General features: G+C 45.7%; 1 protein-coding gene across 7 annotated transcripts in view; it reads left to right on the top strand.

The window, feature by feature from the left end:
• RALGPS1 (Ral GEF with PH domain and SH3 binding motif 1) overlaps positions 1-14,215 on the top strand; it is a 221,240-nt gene that overhangs the window by 15,663 nt on the left and 191,362 nt on the right. For 6 of the 7 annotated variants that reach the window (XR_435916.2, XM_006768548.2, XM_006768544.2 and 3 more), the window contains exon 2: positions 11,577-11,698. Coding sequence is in view for 6 of the 7 variants with exons in the window: in XM_006768548.2 (XP_006768611.1) it covers positions 11,642-11,698 (57 nt within the window). In the remaining variant the exon portion in view is untranslated. Of the gene's footprint in view, positions 1-4,705; positions 4,786-11,576; positions 11,699-14,215 lie in introns of those variants that run through there. The other variant, XM_006768545.2, reaches the window with a different exon arrangement.

Here is a 14,215-nt window from a genome sequence, read left to right as displayed (position 1 = left end):
ACGTTGGTTTCCTCCGTCACTGAAGCAAGCAAGCCTCATGTTAGTTTCAAGCTGCCTGGCTGCCGGCCGCCATCTTGGCTGTCAGTTAATTTGCTTATCTTGCTGATTAGCCAATGGGAAGGGTAGCGGTCGTACACCAATTACCATGTTTCTCTTTTATTAGTGTAGATAGGATGGGGTAAAATTTTAAACTAATGCCCCCCTCAAGTGAATAGTAGATTGTTTCACCAACATTTATTGACTAGTGCATTCTTCCTCCCTGTTTGAAATGCTGTCTTGGTTGGATACTAATTCTCATGTATCCTGGGTCCTGTGTTGTGGACTGCTCTGTCCTGCCAATCCATTCATCTCTCCTGGTGGGACATGCCCCTTCTCATCATGCTGCTTTTCTGAAAACCCTGAGTTCTTTTAACTGTTCTTCCAGATGGAAGTTTAAATGAATGTGTTGAATGCCAAATGAATTCCCTTAGGATTTAGAATGAGCTTACATTTATACATGCATCAGCTGGGGAGAGTTGATGTCTTTACAATATTGTTCCTTATTAAGAGAAGTGAAATAACTCTCCTTTGATTTTAAACTCCTTTTTTTTTGGTGTTCTAGTAAAATTTCATAATTTGCCTCAAATGAAATTTGTACATTTCTTAAAAAATATATATGTAGGCTCTTGTGCCAGTACATTTTTGCCATTTATTGTTTGGATAGAGGAAACAGTTGATTTTATGGCCAGATATCTAACACCCATGGCTTTTTCCTTAATCTAGTTCCATTTTCTGGTTTGTTGATGTCATCCTTCCTTGTATTTTAACACTGCATCAGATTTCTTGTTCTTTTTTTTTATTGCTTTGGTCGTTTTAACAAAATTTGAAAAGGGGAAGGCGAATGTATTGACCAGTTTATGGTTTTGAAACCAAAATCTATTTTTATAGTTTGATGTGAAAATGTCATTTTCTCTGTATACCCCTGGCCAGCAGCAGTGTCCAGGGACATGCAGGCCAGGCAGCCACACTTAGGGGTCCATGTGGGAGTCAGAGAAGGCTGAGCCCTGTTCCCCTCGGGATCTCACAGCAGCAAATGGGGAGAAAAGAGGGCCTTTAACAGGTATGTGACCTTTTGGCACTTAGTGATGCTCCTAAAGGTGTGCAGTCCGCTACCAGTCAGACCAGTTACTAGTAAGTCTTCTGCCTGTGGCAGGAACTTGGAGGGAGAGAAGGAGTAAATCATTTCCTGTCCCCATCCTCTGTCCACCAAGACAGTGCATGTTTGGCCCGTGTTCACCCGTGTGAAATACCTGAACCTCCACACCCCAGAGCTGTAACTCTCCAACAATGGTTTGTACAGGAAAGGGCGAGCCCTCTTTACAGGCCTGGTTGTAGAGATTCTGTTGGGGGTGGGGAGTGGAGTGGGATGTAAGGGTGTAGAATCCCTTTTTAAATTTTTAAATTGTTTATTTTGAAATAATTTTACACTTACAGATAGATAAATAGAAATTCACATATACCCTTCACCCAGCTTACAAAACCACAGTACAGCTATCAAATTAACATCGTTGCAGTACTGTGAACTAAACTGTCGACCTTTTTCATATGTCACCAGTGTCCCCCTAACGTTCTTTTCCTGTTCCAGGATTCCCCCTGCATTCAATTGTTGAGTCTCATGAGTCTCCCAATCTGTCACCGTTTCCTCATCTGCCCAGAAGGTCACATCAGATCCTCATTGGATGAAATTTATGGTCTCATTTTTGTGCTTCTGTTTCGCATATGTTAAAAGCGTCTCCTCCAGGAGACTTCATCGAGCCCTGGGTATCATTACAGGTGCCCAGCTGGCTGGTACTCTTGTGAAAGTCGGCTTCTCCTGCCTCCCCAGGCTGCCCTCCTCCAGGGCAGGTCTGAGTAGTGACAGCGTTCTTTCTCCAGGGGCAGGGGAAGCAGCTAACCAGCCCACCCTTGCATCTTCTCTGAGGCTTGCTCTGTCAGATGTCCTCTCTTTCTCTTGCACTGTTAATATTTGGTGTTGTTAATGCAGCTCATTGTGCTTGAGAACATGCCCAGGATTAGGAATGCAAACAGACATATCAATAGCAACGTTTAGCAAACAGTAAGATTGCCAGGTCTTGGGGGAGTTTGCTTTAGGCCATTGAGTCAGCAGCAGGTAATAAAATGTAGATATTCACCCTGTGACTATCAAAAGGAGTCCTGGTCAGCCTTCTGCCAGACTCCTCACATTTATATCAATTACTGTTGATCTTGGTCACCAGCACAGGAGTGCCCAGAAAACCCCAGTCCCCATCTCCTGCCTGTGTCTCTTGCCTTCCCTTTTCTGCCCAGCTGGCCCGGGGGAGTCAGGAACTTCTCCCCCTTTGCAAGTCGGCCTTTCCCTGACAAGATGGTGTTCTTCCATCCGATGCCAAAGCTGTCCCGGGTGTCTGGGGTGGACAGTCCTCATCTCTTCATTCTCTGTCTTACCCCCATTTCCTGAAGCTCTCTTCAAGCCCTCCCACAGTATCCCTAGGCCTCCCATTTTCCTACGGAAAAATCTGCCTCTGCTTCCGATGGAAAAATCAGGTCTTCCTTACCAGCCAGTGGCTGCAGGTGGGCATCTCTCTCCACCTGTTTTCTGCAGCTTTGTTTGGAGCCAAGGAACCTGTGGTTTCAGGAGTAGCCATGTGTGTTCGCGTGGGGCATGGGGAAGCGCTAGCCGGCCTCTTTGTGAAGCGTTTACATTAAAATGATCCTGCCAATCAGAGCATTAGTTTTCTTTTGAGAGCCCTTTCTCATATTTCTCCTGTTGCCTTAACTTCAAATTGGTTTCTCGTAGTTTTGTACTGAGAGCATGCCTATGCCTGCCCCGCCCCGGGGGGCGGGGAAGGAGGAGGTGAGGGGGTTAGCACTAGCCTCAACTGTCATTCATTGAGACACTGCCCCCAGCACTCTCACGTGCATCATCCTATGAACCCTTCAACATCTGCGAGGGAGGAGGGACTGCGATTCTCCCCATTTTTACCGATGAGGAAGGTGAGGCAGGTGAGGCGGAGCCAGGTCTAGAAACTTGCCAAGGGCACAGAGTAAGTGATAGGTGAGAATTCAGATCCTGATGAATCTGTTCTGTAAGCCACAGAGGCACTGGCTCCTTTTCCTGACTCAGAGGTGGTACCATGGCTGTCCTGTTCTTAGTTCACCAAACCTGAGCTGCAGGCTATGGTAAGGCCTCCGAGTCCAGCTGCCCACAGACAGAAGAATAGGTGCTGTAGGTACGTCTCGCTCTTTTCCAAGTGAATGTAAATAGTGCTGTGACCATTAAACCACAAACTCATTTAAAGATGTTGGTCATTTATTATAGCTTTTTGTTATCAAGGGTTTTTTATTTTTATTAAAATATTTCCATTGATTTCAGAGAGGAAGGGAGAGGGAGAGAGGAGAGAAACATGATGAGAAAGAATCATTGACCGGCTGCCTCCTGCATGCCCCATGCTGGGGATCGAGCCTGCAACCCTGGCATGTGCCCTGGCCCAGAATTGAACCATGATCTCCTGGTTCATAGGTCGATACTCAACCACTGAGCCACACTGGCCAGGCTCAAGGGTTTTTCTTAATCAACAGATGTAAAAAAGAGAACTAAATTACTTTCAGTGTTGAAAAGGAAGGTCTCTAAAATGCATTTTCATATATACTGATATGTCTGTATATCTCCTTGTATTTCTACATACAGGGATGTGTGCTTAACTGATGCCCTACATATTGTGAACTATGTAACCTGGCCACAGGCCCAGGGGCTGTGGCAGGGGGCACTTTTCTATTTTGGACCTTTTCCCCCAGTTTATATACTTTTAACATGTTTTACTTTTATGTAAAAATTCAGGAAGTCCTCCTACCTGCAAAGGTTAGGCATCCCCAGGGGACTTGATGTTTCTGAGGACGAGATGGGCCTTACTCATCCCTGCTTCTCGGGCTTGAGCACAGTGTGTGGGCTGGGGGTGGGGGTGTTGGTAAGTGCCTGTCACCTGTAGACCCTACCTCAGCTCCATTAATGTAGGTGCTTCCCTTTTCCCCATCTGTATTCCCTTTTCATGGTATCTGCCCATTTTCAATCTCTAAACCCTGCCCTCACTCCTAAACGCTGCTGCTTTGTCTCCATGGAGGTGCAGTGGCCTTTTGGACACAGTGGTGCCTCCCACCCCATTCCCTGCCCCTCAGTGAGGAGGTGAGAGGTGGGATGTTGAACATCTGGTGGGATGGTATGAAAGGAGCAGGGGAGGGTGTGGGCGGACACTGCAGTGAGTGATGGCATGGCAGGTCTGACGTGCTTACGTGGCCAGGCCGCTCTGTGAAAGCCGCCAGACGCTGCTGCTTGCCAGGAAAAGAGGCTTGGCCAGCTTAGAGAGGGTCAGGAGGAGGTAGAGATAACAGCAGTGCCAGCCACACAAGGCCGGCCTTCCTGAGTGCTGGCAGGTGGTCCAGCCCCAGAGGGGTGGGCCCCAAGGAAACCTTTTGGCAACACAAAATCTGGTCCTGTGTCTGTGGTTCAGAGTGTGTGTGTGTGTGTGTGTGTGTGTGTGTGTGTGTACACACGTATGTACACTTATTGCTCCTGCAGTGGGCCAAATATTGGTGGATGGGTTGTGGGCAGAATCCCGCTTTGTTTCCTTCCTATTCGTCTTTGTTGCAGCCTCTGTTCAAGATGCAGGAAGGTGGAGAGCAGCCCCACGCCGAGCTGGGCCTGGCGTCCATTTTCATACTTGTCCGAACATTTGGAAGAGCTCACTCCCCTGTAATTGAACATTCCTGGATGTGTGTATTTTCTTTGAAACAGCCTCCATAAGCTTAAAAAAAAGTGGTTATTCTGCCTTCTCAACAGTGGTCTGCACCAGACTGTCTCATGTTATTTTCTTGGTTTCCTGAGCCTGAAACGCTGAAGCAGAATTCTGAGTTTGGAAGGAAACCAATGTTGCATATGGGATTTTCCTTCCCCTCCTCAGGAGCCCACACACACCAGACCAGACGCTGTCATAGGGAAACAAGAGACGTGGGATTGTTCTGTGGTTCTGCTACAACTGCCACGTGCTTGCGGAGTTACATCATGAGAATCGCTTTTTCTCCTGCTGTGTTTTGGTTTCCAGGGAGGCATTAGCAGCCGGAGTGTGTGTGTGTGTGTGTGTGTGTGTGTGTGTGTGTGAGAGAGAGAGAGAGAGAGAGAGAGATAGAGAGGTGAGAGAGAGAGAGGTGAGAGAGAGAGAGAGGTGAGAGAGAGAGAGGTGAGAGAGAGAGAGAGGTGAGAGAGGCAGAGGGAGAGTAGAAAATAGGATTTTGGTGTGTACAGATTAAAATGGCCCAACTAAAAAAGCTGGTGCTCTTACTTTTAGGCCAGTGTGGCATGGAGCACAGTCAATGCGGCATGTCAAACCGTAACCCTAAGTGACAGTATAATTTCTCTCTGAGTGCCAGTTTCCTCATCTGGAAAAAAAATTTTTTAAAAAAAAAATGCATATACATCCTTCGCTAGAAAGGATGACAGCAATGATCAGACTGCACAGCTCAGGGCTTAGGAAAAACTTTGCCATGTGTGCTGCACAGATGTGTCGGGGCCGCCTGTCGAACAGACTGTGCCTGGCTTGTTTGCTGCTGTGCCCCCAGTGCCCATGTTCGTCTAGGGTGGGCACGGGGTTGAGATAAAGGGAGAAGGGGGAGGATTCCCGGTGCTCCTGGCACACTGGCATCACACACCTGCGTACTTCCACACCTGCTCACACTGCCCTCCTGTTCTCCGCTCCTTCCTTGAAATACTCTCACTGGTCCTTTAAGACCCAACTCAATGGCTCTTCTCAGAGTGATGTCTTCCTTGACACCCCCCTCCCCACAAGGTGAACCTGTAATGTGACCTTGCAGGACTTTCTCCCCAACCTGCACCGCAGGACCCTGGAGCACAGGGCTGTGTCATCTTGGACTCCGGGCCCTCGGAACTGGTCCACCAGCTGTCTCAGTAGAGGATGACTTGGGGCTGTTCAGTGAACGATGAGCACACTGCTGATGAGGCTTTTAGGTCAACATCTACCCAGTTATAACGGCCCCAAGTCATTCTCTCTTCCTTTTCCCTCACATGCAGTCCATTAACAAGTCTTGTCTGTGTCACCTCCAGACCTCCTCTCAGATCCATCCCTGGTCCCTGTGGCCAGCAGTCTTGTCATCACCGTCCCTTACCCACCACTGGCTTCACTGGTCCTGTTTTTTGTGGCTCTCCAACCCAGTTCTCCACACAGTAGCTACAGTGACCTTCAAAACAGATCAGGTCATGTCATTCCCCTGCTCAGCACCCTCTAGTGTACTCCAAATAAATCCCAACTCCCCACCGTGGCCTGCAAGGCCCTCCAGGCCTTGGCCCCGGCCTGTCTGTCCACCGCCTCCCACTCTCTAAGCTCCAGTCATGGCCATCTGCCTCCATCACAAAGCTTCTATGCTAATGTGCATCCCAGGGCCTTTGCATTTGCTGTGCCCTCTGCAAAGAACAGTCCTTTTCCTGTGGCTGACTCCTTCCTAAGTTTCAGTTCAAGGACCACATCTGCAGAGAGTTCTTCCTGGACCACCCTGGCAATACTGTATTCCCTCCATTGTGTTTCTTCAAGACATTTCTCATGATCAGAAATTATCTTCTTGTTCACGGTATTTTCTCACTCCCATCCTGGAATGTGAAGTCTATGGGAGCAGGGTTTGCTCACTTCATGGTCTCAGTGCCTGGAACAGGGTTTCTCGACCAGGCATCTCTGAATTTGAATGGGGGAAAATGGCATCTTTATTTTTACAAACTTCTAACTGAGGTATAACATTTCTTTCAGTTACTAACAGTGAATCACAGTAATATTGACAGTATCTGGGACTTTGTCACCAATAAAAATCACAAATATCCAACACCCATTTTTGATAAAAACTCTCAGCAAGGTGGGAATAGAAGGATCATACTTCAACATAATAAAAGCCATATATGACAAACCCACAGCCAACATCATACTCAATGGTCAAAAGCTATGCTCAGCAAAGTGGAAATAGAGGGATCATATCTCAACATAATAAAAGCCATATATGACAAACCCACAGCCAACATCATACTCAATGAAAACTAAAACCATTTCCCTTAAGAACTGGAACAAGACAGGGATGCCCACTCATACCACTCCTGTTCAACATAGTACTGGAAGTATTATCCATTGCAATTAGACAAGAAGAAGAAATAGAAGGCATCCAAATTGGAAAAGAAGAAGTAAAACTGTCCTTATTTGCAGATGACATGATATTGTACATAAAAAACCCTAAAGACTCTGTCAAAAAACTATTAAACTTGATAAATGAATTTGGCAATGTAGCAGGATACAAAATTAATGCCTAGAAATCTATGGCATTTCTATACACCAATAGTGAACTTACAGAAAGAGAGACTAAAAAAGCAATCCCATTTACCATTGCACCAAAAAAATTAAGATGCCTAGGAATAAACTAAAGAGATAAAAGACCTCTACTCAGAAAACTACAGGACATTGAAAAAAGAGATGGAAGAAGACATAAACAGATGGAAGAACATACCATGTTCATGGATTGGTAGAATCAACACCATTAAAATGTCTGTACTACCCAAAGCAATCTATAAATTCAATGCACTTCCCATTAAAATACCAATAGCATATTTCACAGACCTGGAACGAACTCTCCAAAAATTCATCTGGAATAAAAAAAGACCCCGAATAGCCGCAGCGATCCCGAGAAAGAAGAACATAGTAGGTGGGATCTCAATACCTGATATCAAGCTGTATTACAAAGCCATGGTTCTCAAAACTGCCTGGTACTGACACAAAAACAGACATATAGATCAATGGAATAGAATAGAGAATCCAGAAATCGACCCGAACCAATATGCTCAATTAATATTTGACAAAGGAGGCAAGAGCATGCAATGGAGTCAAGACAGTCTCTTTAATAAATGGTGCTGGGAAAATTGGACAGATACATGTAAAAAAATGAAACTAGACCACCAACTTACACCATACACAAAAATAAACTCAAAATGGATAAAGGACTTAAATGTAAGACGGGAAACCATAAAAATACTAGAGGAATCCAAAGACAACAAAATCTCAGACATATGCCGAAGCAATTTCTTCACTGATACAGCTCCTAGGACATTGGAAACTAAAGAGAAAATAAACAAATGGGACTACATCAAAATAAAAAGCTTCTGCACAGCAAAAGAAACCATCAACAAAACAAGAAAGCCCACTGCATGGGAGAACGTATTCGCCAATGTTATCACCGATAAGGGTTTAATCTCCAACATTTATAGGGGACTCATACAACTTAACAAAAAGAAGATAAACAATCCAATCAAAAAATGGGCAAAGGACCTAAATAGACACTTTTCAAAAGAGGACATTTAGAAAGCCAAGAGACATATGAAAACATGCTCAAAGTCACTAATCATCCGAGAGATGCAAATCAAAACAACAATGAGGTATCCTCTCATACCTGTCAGAATGGCTATCATCAACAAATCAACAAACAAGTGCTGGAGAGGATGTGGAGAAAAGGGAACACTCGTGCACTGCTGGTGGGAATGCAGACTGGTGCAGCCACTATGGAAGACGGTATGGAGTTTCCTTAAAAAGTTAAAAATGGAACTCCCATTTGACCCAGTGATCCCACTTCTAGGAATATATCCCAAGAAACCAGAAACACCAATCAGAAAGGACATATGCATCCCTATGTTCATAGCAGCTTAATTTACCATAGCGAAGATGGAAACAGCCTAAGTGCCCATCAGCAGATGAATGGATTAGAAAACTGTGGTACATCTACACAATGGAATACTATGCTGCTGTAAAAAAGAAGGAATTCTTACCATTTGCAACAGTATGGATGGAACTGGAGAGCATTATGCTAAGTGAAATAAGCCAGTCAATGAAAGAAAAATACCACATGATTTCACTCATTTATGGATAATAAAGACCATTATAAACTGATGAACAAAAATAGATACAGAGGCAGAGCAGCATCGAACAGACTGTCAAACTACAGCAGGAAGGCTGGGGAGGGTTAGGGGGCGGGAAGGGGGTGTAAGAGATCAACCAAAGGACTTGTATGCATGCATATAAGCATAACCAATGGACATAAGACACTGGGGGGTAGGGTAGGTTGGGGGAATGTGGGGAGGGGGGAGGAGACATATGTAATACTCTTTGTAATACTTTAAGCAATAAAACAAAAAAAATAAAATGAATATTAAAAAAATCACAAATATTTTCCTATCAAGTATTAGCTGTGGGTATCTTAGAATGCCTGTGCTTATACTGCTTTGAAATTATGGTAGTTTCCAGATCCACCAATAGATCTTGTTCTTTAATGCAATAATAAATAAATAAAATTTATTTTCTTACTGCATCGCAATTGTCTTAAAAATAATTTAATGACTGTACTTTTATATAATTGGTTTCCTGAGAAATCCTGTGTAATCCGTTTCCTGTATAATTTTACGCATTTAAAAACATTTATGTGAGAAAGGGTCTCGAGGCTTCACCAGTCAAAAGGGTCCAAGGCACATAACGGTTAGGAACTCCTAGCGTGAGTGTGCCTGCGTGACGCCTGAGCTCAGTGAGTAGATGGATGGATGGTGGCATGTATCTTCCCCATTGATGTGGGCCCCTGTGTGACTTTGGGGTTTAGGAAATAGCCTTGGTTAAAGGTCTTTGGAAATCTGTCTGACACTGATAAAGAGGCATTTGTTACAAAGCAGTGGGAACCAGGCCCCGTGCTCTCCTCCCCTTTCAGACACGGCTGTCTCTTGAGCTTCTCTCTGTGCATCTCCTTCTGACCGACTGTCCCTGCACCCAGCAGGATTTGGCCAACATCTGCTCCCAAGGGCACAGCACCTCTGTTTGGTTAACCAGCAGAGATTGGCATCTCCGGGTTCTGAGTTCCCAGGAGAATGAGGTGGCCACTGTGGTTCAGTTAGTCCGGCCTGGGAGGCTTGGCTCCCATTGTCAGGGACCCACCTGTGGGGTTGGGAAGGCGTTCTTAGGGAGGGGCTGAGCCGGGCTAACCTCCTTGTTGGGAGTCTGGTTCTTGGCCAGGAGTTGGGGGTTGGCCAGGCCTCAGGGACTGAAGGTGGATGGGTGGAGGTTTCTCTGGGCCCTGGAAAGGATCTTCCATTCTGTTTGGTTCTGTTTTTTTCTTAGCATGTGAAATATCACTTGTCTGAGAATTGTTGCCCATAAATTAGTCTGTTTTCGTCAGTGGCGAGACATACAGGAGTGAGATCGGAAACAAGCTCTGTCTGTCTTTCTAGCTCAGGCTGCCGGAAGCATAATGGGTACACAGACAGTCAAGATCAGACTTGTACCTCCTTGTTTTCCATCTTTTCCAGTGACCTTTTGGGCTTGATCTTGCTTACCAGGACTGATTATGTCCTTGGCACCACAGACTCAGCATGTCCTAAATTAAATTCATCATCTTTTCCCGTACCTCTGTCCCTTCACCATCATCCTTCTGGTACCTCCAGCCAGAAACCATTCATCCTCGGCTTGTGCTCCCTCCTGCCCTCATCAATTTCTATTGAATTTCTGCTCTTACTGCCTCTTGGTTTGTCTCCTTCCCTCTGACTTCACTGCTACAAACTTAGCTCAGAGGACCCTCCTCATCTGTTGCCTGGGAAATTGCAGTTGGCTTCCAGCTAGAACCTTTACCTCCCCCCCCCCCCCCCCCATTACATTCTTCCTACTCTCCTTGCCACTTTCCTGCAAAAAAGCTGGTGTGGCTACAGTTCTGTGATGTTTGGTGATGTGATAAATGCTGTGCTAGAATTGTGTACACACACATTGGTATAAAGCAACTGATGTTGCTTTGGGTGGGCCAGGCATGATAACCAGACGAAATGACAGCTGAGTAGGATCTTGAATACTGACGGGATGGGGGACAGCATGAGCTGAGGCACCAAAGTGTGAGTCACATTAGCTCCCTGTGCTTCCGATTCCTCTGTGCACTGTGGGTGTAATTGTAGGGCCTGCCCGAGGACTGCAGTGAGGGCTAGATGAGCTGAGGTGTGTAAAACGCATGGCACCAGGCAAGTGCTGTGCAAAATTAGCTGCTCTCCACATTATTGCTGCTGACATGGTCTGGTACACAGGCAGACACAGCAGAATCCGTTTGTCTTCTTCCCCTGCCTCCACTTTAAAACAAAGATCACAAACTCTAGTGCCTGCAAGGGCCATGTGGGCCACCACTGCTCAGCACAGCTGCTGGTTGTCAGGCAGGGATGTGGGCCCGGTACTGCCAGGTATTCCTAGTTTCAAGAAATGTCAGAAATCCAGGATTCTGCATGAAACCGTTCCAGTTTTAAACATTGGTGGTTAATTTAAAAAATATTAAAACCTGTGCAAGCCCAACAAAATACATCTGTGGGCCACATTTAGCCTAAAGGCCACCAGCTTATAATCTTTCTTTAAAGGTCTCTGGGGTCATCCGCTCAAATCTGTCACACCTTTTCCCCAGGGGTGGGGTCTAGTTGTCTTTGAGGGCTGGTTTTTATGAGCTCCTTTGCCTTGCAGGACTTCTCCTGACGGGTTATGTCACCAACAGAGGCTGCCCTGAAGCTCCCTGTGGCCTGGAGACTATGTACAGGAGGAATGGTCTGATGGCTAGTGTGTTGGTCACCTCCGCCACTCCACAGGTACGGAGACTGCGAGAATCTGACAGTGGGGGCAGCAAAGCTGCCAGGCTCCAGCTGAGTCATGAGCAGCAAAGCTGTAGGGCTCCATGAATACCCCCATTATTAGCACTCCTGAGGCCCTGGCCACGCCGGGCGTGAGATTTGGGAGGCAGTCAGTCCTGAGGACCAATATGTTTCTGAAGTCTTTCTCTTCAAAGAAAAACAAATAGCTGCTCGGTCCAGTGTTAGCAAGTGCCACATTCCATGTTGGTGCACGAAGAGATCAGACCTTTCCCCAGAAAAGCCGCCGCTGATTATAAATAAGTCACACATTCCGGAATGAAGTCAGACAGAACTGATTCCAACTGGCCTGTGCTATTATTTACCTTCCTCAGGAGGAAATGGCTGTGAGGACTGGTGGTCTGAGAGTGTCCTGGGCTGGGCCTTTCCCCGGGGGTTTGGGAGTTTTCTATCCAAGTTCAGTAACGTAACAGAGGCACGCAGGGGAGTGGGTGTCATCTGTGGCCTGGGGATGCCACCACATCCAGTGTGTAACACCTGGTCCTGTGACTAACTGGCCATGCTCAGTGTCCTGAGCTCACAGGGCCCTTAGAGTGGAGCTGGGCTTTTGAAATGATCCTATGTAATCAGCTAGAAATTCACAGGAACTAGCTCATTTCTTATAAGCCTTTAGAAAGTTTTCCTATTTTGATCTCTGGTTCTGAAAAGCAGACTTGTGGGTGCCTTTTAAATTTTTCTGATGGTGCCAATATAGGTTTAAATAAAGTTACTGCATCATCACTGCCAGCACCACCAATGAATGTATTTGGGGCAGTTTTGGATTAAACAAGGACCCTTGTTTGAGCACGTGTTTGGGGCGATGCAGTGGGCATGACAGGAAAGTGATAAAACCTGAAGCCAGGAATGGGCTGTTTGGCAACTAGAGGAATCAGAATTCTGTTTCTATTTACAATTTACACTCCACCTACAGTAAAACTCCTTTCTTCTCTGCTCTCCCTGTATATACACATTTGTGCACACACACGCATACATGTATACTGTGTGTATGCACACGCATGTGTGTATACAGGTACATGGTGAGCACTCAATAAACATTTGTTGAATGAATGAATGAATACATGTATAATTGAAGTGCTCAATAAATTTTGGTGACTGAATGATACGTTTACACATATCCACACCCATGATTAGTGCTTACTATATACCAGGCTCATTTTTTGCATCTTCACAGACATTATCTGACTTAGTCCTCACAAAGCCCCATGAGGTGTGGACTGTTGTTTTACCCCTAGTTTATAGATGAGGAAACTAAGGCAGGGAGAGGTGGATAAACTGGCTTTGATTCACATAGCTGGTCAGCGGTGGGTGGGATTCAAAGCCAGGCCTGTGGGACCCAACCCGGTGTGCTCCTGACTGTGATGACACTTTCGTCCTAAAGAAAACCTGCCCTGTCACCTGCTGTGCCACTTCCTGGAAGGTGGGTGCGGGCATGCGTGATACACCGTCCTCCTCTGCTCAGGGAGTGTACAGGGCTGAGGAGAATAGACGGCCAGGTCCAGGAGCATTGACGGTTAGTCTTCATTATTTTTCAAAAGGGTAACAGGTTTTCCTCAGGGGAGACTGTCCTATTACCCATACAACTTTTAAATTAACTACCTCCGAGCCCACCCAGACCCCTAGAGCCCTTGGGAGAGAGGAGGGGTGAGGATTCTGTCAGTTGCTCTGTGAGCTTCATTTTCTATAATCCACTGCAGCCCTGGGCAGTAGGTTCCAACAGTGCCATTTACAGATGCCTGGGACTCAGTAAGATGAAGACACTCACCTGAGGTTGGGCAGCAGCTGGTGTGTAGCTGGCCTTAACTACCACGGGACCCTGCTTCTTAAGATCATCTTAGGGTTTGGGGTATAGTAGACTCATTTGTGAAGCCTTTAAATGACACAGAGTCAATATTTTTCCTATTGAAATCTACAGGTTTAGTTTCTGCTCCTCCTTTTAACCTCACATTTTCAGATATTGACTATTGGTTTCCCTCACCGGCCTAAAAACAATCTGGTTTCCAGTAAGATTGCAAAGTTTTTCCAGATATAGCCGTTTTGGAGAGAGTGAAATAAAGAGGAATTAATAAAAGCATATTCTCTAAATCCCAGTCCAAGATGTTGAGGTTAATGGAAACCACAAAATCCCTCTTCGTGGATTGAGACGAATAGAACCATTTATGAACAGGGCACAATTTTGGGGTGGTAAGTGTGATTGGTTCCCCAAAATAGGATTTGATGAAATGAAATAAAATTGAGGAGAAGGTATGCTCAGCATTCTGGGATCCCTGTAGTGTTGGGTTTTTCATGCAACCAGCCACAATTGGGGAGTTTTAACTTGCTTTTTTATGGGAGACACTACTTGCAGGACTCACAGTGTTCTTCCCTACAAGGGACGCTACTAAATATAACTTTCACGCCTGTCTCCAATGCCAGTCGGTTACCTCTCACCTCATCAGCTCACAGGCTTGAATTCCAAGT

The sequence above is a fragment of the Myotis davidii genome, unplaced genomic scaffold (genome assembly GCF_000327345.1).
Source record: "Myotis davidii unplaced genomic scaffold, ASM32734v1 scaffold142, whole genome shotgun sequence".
Taxonomy (NCBI): Eukaryota; Metazoa; Chordata; class Mammalia; order Chiroptera; family Vespertilionidae; genus Myotis; species Myotis davidii.
This window is presented reverse-complemented; position numbering and strand designations above follow the sequence as displayed.